Source organism: Anarrhichthys ocellatus, unplaced genomic scaffold (assembly GCF_004355925.1).
Source record: "Anarrhichthys ocellatus isolate YVR2014 unplaced genomic scaffold, GSC_Weel_1.0 scaffold205, whole genome shotgun sequence".
Taxonomy (NCBI): domain Eukaryota; kingdom Metazoa; phylum Chordata; class Actinopteri; order Perciformes; family Anarhichadidae; genus Anarrhichthys; species Anarrhichthys ocellatus.
In genome coordinates this window covers 121,558-132,184 of record NW_022280235.1, presented here as the reverse complement: position 1 = coordinate 132,184, position 10,627 = coordinate 121,558, and the positions used below count along the sequence as shown (strand labels likewise).

The 10,627-nt window shown below is 43.5% G+C and overlaps 1 protein-coding gene across 1 annotated transcript; it reads right to left on the bottom strand.

Annotated features, from left to right (window-relative positions):
* Positions 1–503: 503 nt before the first annotated feature.
* LOC116400790 (peripherin-2-like) lies at positions 504–8,066 on the bottom strand. The gene is made up of 3 exons (XM_031878838.1): positions 8,005–8,066; positions 7,472–7,718; positions 504–964 (listed from the first exon to the last, which is right to left on the bottom strand). Exons 1-3 carry the CDS (start codon positions 8,064–8,066, stop codon positions 767–769), a joined length of 507 nt encoding a protein of 168 aa, XP_031734698.1. The 3' UTR covers positions 504–766.
* Positions 8,067–10,627: the final 2,561 nt, after the last annotated feature.

Sequence of the window (10,627 nt, the reverse complement as noted above, 5' to 3'; positions counted from 1 at the left end):
TTAGAAGATGTGCGCTGGACATAAAAACATCTTTGAAAGATGTGTTCAAGTAATATTCAAGGAAAAAGTTGCATGAATGTTACTCGCTGCGTACAAACCTTTAAACAACACCTGCTGGTCAGGAGTGGTACTGCTAAAGCTGCAGTACCACTCCTGACCAGCCTGTGGCAGCACTGAGCACTCATCATTTTTTGGGGGATATTTTTGGCATTCTGTTTCCAAGTCAACAAACCGTTTAGGAGGTCCGACAGCGACGGTAAAGACCGATACTCCATGTCTGAGACACAGCAGCTGATAACGATGCATTCACTGACCTTCAGAATTTGAAAATATCATTCTTATGTTCTGCGCTCTCTACTGGACAAATGGAGTCACTGCAACTCCCAGTCCTAATCGAATAGATCAGTCAGGCTCCTGATGGTGTCTGACAGGAAGCAGTAATATGTGTGTGTGTGTGTGTGTGTGTGTGTGTGTGTGTGTGTGTGTGGGGGGGGGGGGTTACTTAATATATGTTTGTAATAGAATTTTAAATCCCAACCCAGAAGTTTTATTTACAGCAGCAGGTTTCTGTTCCTCCCGTTTAAAAATAAACTCTGATCAACATATGTACACAAAGGAAGATATAAATTTTAAGTGTGTGTGTGTGTGTGTGTTTAACACATGTATGATGGTGTATGTACAGATGGAGGAGAGGCAGGTAAAGGTGTGTGGTGGGGGGAGGGGCCTCAGTCCTTCTTGGGGGGGCAGGGCTCTCAGGTGGTTCACCCTAACCCTCAGGTGCGTCCTCGCCCTCCACCACTTGGTTGGTCTTTCCGAGCATCTTCATCTTGGCGAACAGCTCTCCCATCGTCTCCTTCACTCCTTTCTCCAGCAGCCAGCCGTCGCTCTCACACTCAGGGTTCTCCGGGTCCTCCATCGTCTCCAGAGCCGTGGTTAGGTACTTCAACCCGGCCATGTCCACCGACTGGGACACACAGAGACAGGGTCAGCATGTGGACCAGAACATATCAAATATATATATACATATGTACAGTATATATGCCTTCCAAGTTCAACAGGATTTCAACAGGATTCCCCAAAGCAGTCTAATCATAATAATAGAAATACAAGTTCAAATATCTTTGAATGAACTATATGATAACTTTTATTATAATAATATTGTTGTGCTTTCTTTACATCCGTGTGTTCTCAGTCTGTCATTTCAGAAGAACAAGTGTCATGAAACTGGTACAGAACGGGTTACATTTAGGATTCCAATCACATGACCTTATCCATTACATTTTATTATTATTTTATTATTTTTCTTATGTTAGTATGTTTGTATGTTAGTATTTAAGTATATAACTATTTAGTTCAGAAGACGACTTAGGGGCAACACAGCTGTGGATGTGAGGTTGATAATGTATTTGTTGTGTGGAGGCTGCTGATTGGTCACAAACTGAAGAGACTGAAACGGATCTGAGAGCAGCAGCATCAGTAAAGTTCCTCCCAACATGTGATTGTTGTTCTTAAATCGCCGTGACGCTTCAGGTCAAACCTGTTGTTTTGACCCACATAACTCTCTCAGGAATCGTCCTTCGTCCTGGTCTTCCCAGAATGCAACCTGTTGCTGATGCAGGCAGATTAACCCCCCCAGAATAGTTCCTGATCCTCTGTGAGCCTGACCACCAGCTTAACACACCGATACCTCAGCAAGTGAAAGATCTGATACCAGGTCAGATTGTCAGAGGACGTGAGGACCAAACCCTAACTCTGACCCTAACTAACCCAACCTAACCCCCTAACCCTTGACCCTCTGAACACTAGAGAGTTGAAGCAGGAAGGAGAACGAGGAGGAGAACGAGGAGGAGACGAAGAAGAACAAGGACAAGGAGAACAAGGAGAAGGAGAACAACAACAATAAGAACAAGGACAAGGCCAAGGAGAAAGTGAAGTAGAACAAGAAGAACAAGAACGATAAAAAGGACAAGGAGAAAAACAAAAACAAAAACAAGAAGAACAAGGACAAGGAGGACAAGAACAAGGAGAACAAGAACAAGGAGAGGGAGAACAGGAACAAGAACAATGAGAAGAACAATAACATGGAGAAGAAGGAGAATAACATGAACAAGAACAAGGAGAACAAGAATAAGAATATGAAAGAGAAGGAGAAGAACAAGAACCAAAACAAGGAGGAGAAGAACAAGGACAAGGAGACTCACACTTACAGTCACACTCACAGTCACAGTCACAGTCACACTGTGAAGAATTTCAGTATTAAAAGCATTGTTAGTATGATTAATAGCACCCCTAGTGGTGAATAAAAGTGTCAATATATAAATGTCAAAATATGGTAAAATGTCACAACATATTTACTTATGGAATGTATAATATGTTTACAGTATGTTTACCATAGAAGTGTTGAGCCATAAAAGACAATCAATGAATAAACTGAAGAATAGCCAAGGGACAGACAGGGATTTTGAGACAGGCATTGCAGAGACCACCAGGACCAGAGGAGGAGCCCGGACGACTTCAACCAAACACTTAGCTGATAACTGCCCGAAGCCAGGAGGGGCTATTGAATTTCGGCCAATCACAGAGGCTGATACTGGACATTTGAACTTTCGGACAAAGACTTTTAAATATAGGCTAGTTCCAGAGGGTTTTGGCTTCAGTTCGCGCAGTTACCACTCTCTGTAGTTGACCAGCTGGGCTGGCCTATTAGGTGGGCCGTGTGAAGACTCTGCCCACGGGACATATCGATATCGATAGAGTAATTCAGTTTGCAACTGTTCTAGCTACTCTTGTTTATTAAATACTTTTTGATTGTAAATCGGATCCAGTTCATTTTTGGTGTAACTTTGCTGCCGAAAGTTAGCAGCAGCGAAAGTCCAGCAGTCTGGTTCTCCCCTAATTAGGTCCAGCTTCAACAACACTCACACTTATAGTCACACTCACTAACACTCACAGTCAATCACACTCAGTCACAGTCATAGTAGTCAAAGTCACAGTCACACTTACAGTCACACTCACAGTCACACTCAGACTCACATTCACACTCACACTCACAGTAGTCAAAGTCACAGTCACACTCAGACTCACAGTCACAGTCACACTCACATTGGGGGCAGAGGGTTGTCAGGCAGAGTGGAAGCACCTGAGGCCATTCACAACACTGGCCCTGTGTGCCAGAGCACCCGCTATTAAAAACCCTCTGGATTCTCAGTGGGTCGCTCTCTCCTCCCTGAGACACCCATTTTGGTTTTGGTTGCGGTTGGTTTCTATACTATACAACACTGCATGTACACTTTACACGCACTCACTTACACTGCTGAAATGACTGAGTTCACATGTCACTGTTAGTTTATGTTTGTCTTTTATGTTACTTTAAACCTAATAAATAATTGTTAAACTGCTTCATTGAATGCGTCTCCCTTTTTTGTCATGGCCGTTCGGCCCGGTTTGTGACAAGTGGGGGCTCGTCCGTCCAAATTGATTGGCTCGAGGCTGATATTTGGTTCTGAATAGTAATGGTTTGGTCCAGCACACAATGTGTTTGGGGGATGCATTTTCTTTTGGCAGCTGAGGTTGGTCTTGCAGCCAGCGTGTGTTTACACGAGTTGGCTGGTGTGAACTAGCAGCAGTGAGTACATGGTCTTCTAGTGTGTTCGCTGACTTTTGTGGAGTATCCCTGGATAGGTGAAGCAACGTGGTCCGTGTGGCTGCGTTGTTTTTCGTTTTTTTTTGTTATTTTTGTGTGGTGTGCGGTCAGAGCAGTTGTCTCGGGGACACATCCATAGCTGTCAGGTGAGTAACCAGCTTGCTGGGGGCCTCACCGGGCTATTGGTTTAAGTGTTTAAAAAGCCTCCCGCTAATCTGCATGAAGACTAGGGTTCTGTGAGGTAGATGAGTTTGGGATAGGCAGTCTAGATAGAGGGAATTCCACATTAGTTTGGGGGACAAATCATTGTCTCTTTTAGTGTACTAGTTGACCTAGAAAACACTGTCTGGTTTTGTGGTGGCCTTTGACCTGGTCTACTATGGCAGGGGTAGAGGACTTTGTTGATGCTACATACGAGGAGGTTCCGGATCGTTGCTTTAGAGATCAGCTCTTCAAGATTGCAGAAGAGTATGATATTGATCTAAGTGGTGTTGGTGATAAACGGCTTAAGGGAAATGTAAAGGCTATGGTTAAAATGCAACACCGGCACTTTCAGTTCCATCAGGGAACCTTACCTTTGAGCAGCAAAAATAATTGCTTTTGTTACAGTTTTCTCATGAGAAGGAGAAACAAAGACTGGAAGTGGATAAACAAGTGGAAATTGAGCGGTTGCAGTACAAAATAGAACAGGAAAAGATAGCATTAGTCAGAGAGGGTAAGCTTTCTGGAGATGTTTTGCATGCGGGAAATGGTTCATCATCGCGTTCTCGCGATATTGTGAGTAATTTGCATCTCTTGCCTAAGTTTCACGAGAAGGATCCGGATGTGTTTTTCTCACTGTTTGAGTGGATTGCACAGGCAAGAAATTGGTCAGACTCTGAGCAAACCTTGCTGTTGCAGTGTGTGTTGTCAGGAAAAGCCCAGGAGACATATGCAGCTTTAGATAATGATCTAACTTATAAATCAGTCAAGAATGCTGTTCTGAAGGCATACGAGTTGGTCCCTGAAGCATATCGCCAGCGTTTTAGGAAAAAAGGTTCAACCAGTCTCATATGGAGTTTGCGAGGGAGCTGACGAATAATTTCAATCGTTGGTGTACATCTTCTGATGTTAGTGATTTTGAAAGTTTGGGCAATTTGGTCGTCTTGGAACAGTTTAAGAACTCTCTGCCCAGTCGTGTTGCCACATATCTTACGGAGCGTAAAGTTACAACTGCCACCCAGGCTGCTGGGTTGGCCGATGAGTATGTGCTCATTCATAAAAGCCGGCTCGGTGAGCCTGTGTGGGAGCCTGTATTGCAGAATGATGGAGGTGTTAAGTCCTCTGTTCGACATTAAGGTGCCTGTTAAGATTTTGAGGGATACGGGTGCTTTCAACTCCTATGTTCGAGACTCCATTTAGTCATTTTCAGATGAGACAGATACAGGGGATAAAATCCTGATGCAAGGAATGGGGTTGAGGGTGTTGCCTGTCCCGGTGCACATGCTGAATCTAGACTGTGGCTTGGTTCAGGGCAGAGTTCCTATTGGGGTGAGACCAGCGTTACCAGTGGAAGGGATTGACATAATTTTGGGCAACGACCTGGCTGGCAGTCGTGTGTGGGCAGATGTGCCTCCTCCTCCGATAGTCACTCCTTTTCCTTCAGCCTCAGAACAGCCTGATGAGAGTGCTGTAAACTTTCCCGAAGGTTTCCCTCCATGTGCAGTTACTCAGTCGATGAGTCGTGCGAATCAAACGAGGTAGATGGGGCGTGGACAAAAAAGTTGCTGTGTTTACCTGATTTTCTTTTTTTCTGTGTCTCATAGTGATCTTTGACAAATTTCACCTTGGGGATGAATAAAGCATATTTCAATTCTTCTATTCTATCTGCAGAATGAGCAGAGAGCAGATCCAGCCTTGGAGGAGTTGTTTGGATCAGTGCTGTCAGTTGGTGAGGTGAAACATGTTTCCAGGGGTTACCTTCTTCAGGATGGTATTTTGGTGAGGAAGTGGGTGCCCCATGGTGAGGATTTTATTGGGGATCCCATTTTTTGATGTCATTCCAGCTAAGCTTCGTGGTCATGTGTTGAGACTTGCTCATGATGGGTCAGGGCATTTGGGTGTCCGGAAAACCTATGACCAGATTTTTCGCCATTTATTCTGGCCACAAATGAAAAAGGATGTTTCTATGCATATTAAAACCTGTAGTACATGTCAGATGACTAGTATGCCAAATCGGGTCACTAAACCTGCTCCATTGGAGCCGATTCCAGCTATCAGTCAGCCGTTTGAGTACCTAATCATTGATTGTGTGGGGCTGCTGCCCCGTGCTAAGTCTGGTAGCCAGTATTTGCTAACTGTTATGTGTCAAAGCACCAGGTACCCGGCAGCGTATCCTTTGCGAACAATAACTGCAAAATTTGTGGTTAAGGCCCTGAGGCAATTCATAACTGTGTTTGGCATCCCTAGAGCAGTACAAAGTGACCAGGGATCACATTTTTCTTCTTACCTGATGGCCCAAGTGTTAAAACTGCTAGGTATCAGACATAACCAGTCGTCTGCTTATGACGCACAGAGTCAAGGTGCTTTGGAGCGGTTTCACCAAACACTTAAGTCTCTTTTGTGCTCATATTGCACTGAGCTAGAGGGGGACTGGGAAGATGGGCTACCATGGTTGCTGTTAGCTGCACGGGAGGTTGTACATGAAAGTACAGGGTTTAGCCCAAATGATCTAGTGTTTGGCCACACTGTCCGGGGTCCATTGTCTGTGTTTATGGATGGTTGGAAGGAGTCAGATCCGCCCAACAATTTTATTGAATATGTGAATGGGTATAGGTATTGACTTTATTCTGCAGTTTAGTGCCGGTGATCGAGTTTTGGCTATTTGTCCGTTGGCGAGGTTCACCCTTCCAGGCTAAGTTTTCTGGTCCGTTTACAGTGGTTAAACGCATCTCAGACAAGAATTATTTGATTTCAACTCGCAGGAAACCTATTAAATTGTTCTATGTTAACTTGCTTAAACCCTATTATGCTCACTCTTCTAGTGCACCTGGTGATGTCCAGCAGGAACCAATGGCATTGAGTCCTGTAGTTGGGGGCTCATACAGTTTCAGGACGATGCTGTTCTGGAGCCTGATGAGGGGTTGTTGTCTGGTCGACTGAAAAATTCAGGGACCCACATGAGGTTAAAAGGGTTGTTCGGCCATTTGCCAGAAGTACAGAACTTAAATATAACTGTTTATCTCCTGGTTTGTTTGTTTTGCTGTTGTGGTGTTCTTGTGGGACCCCCGTCTTATGGAGGGGGGGGGGTGCGACGACCCTCTCTTCCCTGTCTGCCTGTTCGTTTGGCTGCTCTCCTTGCAGGTGTTGGAGGTGGGTGTGGCAGAGGGTCGTCAGGCAGAGTGGAAACACCTGAGGCCATTCACAACACTAGCCCTGTGTGCCAGAGCACCCGGTATTAAAAACCCTCTGGATTCTCAGTGGGTTGCTCTCTCCTTCCTGAGACACACATTTGGTTTTGGTTGCGGTTGGTTTCTATACTATACAACACTGCACATACACTTTACACACACCCACTCACTTACACTGCTGAAATGACTGAGTTCACATGTCACTGTTAGTTTATGTTTGTCTTTTATGTTACTTTAAACCTAAAACATGATTGTTAAATTGCTTCATTGAATGCCTCTCCCTTTTTTGTCATGGCTGTTCGGCCTGGTTTGTGACACTTCATATTCAGAACACACATGAGAGTTATATGAGAAAACCTAAATGTTGGACTGCTTTTGAAGGCAACACTGTGGCTCAGTCCGGATGCTGATTGCCTGAAGCGGGTTATTGGCGGCTTACCTCCAGGATGATGGTGCCAATGATGAGCACTCCAATGCTGTTCATTATGCTGCTGAAGTAGTAGAAGAGGGCCTCTCGGCAGCCCCGGGTCCAGATGTTGAGCTCCTCAATGCGGTGGTCGTAGTCATAGTGGGCCGAGTTATTGGTCAAGTGATGCTGGATGCAGGGCCGGGGGGACCCGGGGTTACAGCAGCTGAACGGGACACTGTCCATCAGGTACTTCCCCTCCACGTTACTCAGGACTCGACTGCAGGACCAAGACAGTCATGGTTAACATTCACTGGACTGTACAGGTCAGAGGTCAGACACACTAAGTGGCTGGATGTCACAGTCATGGTTGAATAGATGGTTTACTGAGCCTGTCTACCATGGCCATCTGACCCCCCTCGGATCCACTCTGATATCATGAACATCGAAACATAACTTTATACCTGCAACCACAGACCTGTAGTTACATGTACATATCTCATATGCATTGATCAGTTCCTTTAAGGACCCCCTCGTCACACATTCCTTATATAACATCTTCTCACTGTGGATCTGACTGTTCTTCATCTTCTTCCATCATCTCAGTGTGGATCTGACTGTTCTTCATCTAACCATCATCATCTCACTGTGGATCTGACTGTTCTTCATCTAACCATCATTTTGTCACTGTGGATATGACTGTTCTTCATCTGACCATCATCATCTTCTCACTGTGGATATGACTGTTCTTCATCTAACCATCATCATCTCACTGTGGATATGACTGTTCTTCATCTAACCATCATCATCTTCTCACTGTGGATCTGACTGTTCTTCATCTAACAATCATCATCTTCTCACTGTGGATATGAATGTTATTCATCTGACTAGCATCTTGTCACTGTGGATACGACTGTTCTTCATCTAACCATCATCATCTTCTCACTGTGGATATGGCTGTTCTTCATCTAACCATCATCTCACTATGGATATGACTGTTCTTCATCTAACCATCATCATCGAGGATATGACTGTTCTTAATTTAACCATCAACTTGTCGCTGTGGATATGACTGTTCTTCATCTAACCATCATCATCTTACTGTGCATATGACTGTTCTTCATCTAACTATCATCTTGTTATTGTGGATCTGACTGTTCTTCATCTAACCATCATCATCTTCTCACTGAGGATATGACTGTTCTTAATCTAACCATCATCTTGTCACTGTGGATATGACTGTTCATCTGACTATCATCTTGTCACTGTGGATATGGCTGTTCTTCATCTAACCATCACCAACATCTCACTGTGGATATGACTGTTCTTCATCGAACCATCATCATCAGCTCACTGTGGATTTGACTGTTCTTCGTCTTCTTACATCATCTTCTCACTGTGGATTTGACTGTTCATCTAACAATCATCATTTTCTCACTGTGGATATGGCTGTTCTTCATCTAACCATCATCTCACTGTGGATACGACTGTTCTTCATCTAACCATCATCATCTCACTGTGGATATGACTGTTCTTCATCTAACCATCATAATCTAGTCACTGTGGATATGACTGTTCTTCATCTAACCATCATCATCTCACTGTGGATCTGACTGTTCTTCATCTAACCATCATCATCATCATCTCACTGTGGATATGACTGATCTTTATTTAGCCATCATCATCTTCTCACTATGGATATCACTGTTCCTCATCTAACTATCATCTTCTCACTGTGGATATGGCTGTTCTTAATCTAACCATCATCAACATCTCAGTGTGGATATGACTGTTCTTCGTCTAACCATCATCATCTCACTTTGGATCTAACCATCATCATCATCTCACTGTGGATCTGACTGTTTATCTAACCAACAACATCATCTCACTGTGGATATGACTGTTCTTCATCTAACCATCATAATCTAGTCACTGTGGATATGACTGTTCTTCATCTAACCATCATCATCTTCTCACTATGGATATTACTGTTCCTCATCTAACTATCATATTCTCACTGTGGATATGGCTGTTCTTCATCTAACCATCATCTCACTGTGGATACGACTGTTCTTCATCTAACCATCATCATCTCACTGTGGATATGACTGATCTTCATCTAACCATCATCATCTTCTCACTGTGGATCTGACTGTTCTTCATCTGACTATCATCATCATCTCAATGTGGATATGACTGTTCTTCGTCTAACCATCATTATCTCACTGTGGATCTGACTGTTCTTCATCTAACCATCATCATCATCTCACTGTGGATATGAATGTTCTTCATCTAGCTATCATCTTCTCACTGTGGCTATGACTGTTCTTCATCTGGCCATCATCATCTTCTCACTATGGATATGACTGTTCCTCATTTAACCATCATCTTCTCGCTGTGGATATGGCTGTTCTACATCTTACCATCATCAACATCTCACTGTGGATATGACTGTTCTTCATCTGACCATCATCATCTTCTCACTGTGGATATGGCTGTTCTTAATCTAACAATCATCAACATCTCACTGTGGATATGAATGTTCTTCATCGAACCATCATCATCTCACTGTGGATATGAATGTTCTTCATCTAACTATCAACATCTTCTCACTATGGATATGACTGTTCTTCATCTAACCATCATCATCATCTCACTGTGGATCTGACTGTTCTTCATCTAACCATCATCATCATCATCTCGCTGTGGATCTGACTGTTCGTCATCTAACCATCATCATCATCATCTCACTGTGGATATGAATATTCTTCATCTAACTGTCATCTTCTCACTGTGGATATGACTGTTCCTCATCTAGCCATCATCATCTTCTCACTATGGATATGACTGTTCCTCATCTAACTATCATCTTCTCACTGTGGATATGGCTGTTCTTAATCTAACCATCATCAACATCTCACTGTGGATATGACTGTTCTTCATCGAACCATCATCATCATCTCACTGTGGATTTGACTGTTCTTCGTCTAACCATTATCATCTTCTCACTATGGATATGACTGTTCGTCATCTAACCATCATCAACATCTCACTGTGGATCTGACTGTTCTTCGTCTTCTTCCATCATCATCTCTGTGGATATGAATGTTCTTCATCTAACTATCTTCTCACTTTATATATATCTGTTCTTCATCTTGCCATCATCATTTTCTCACCATGGATATGACT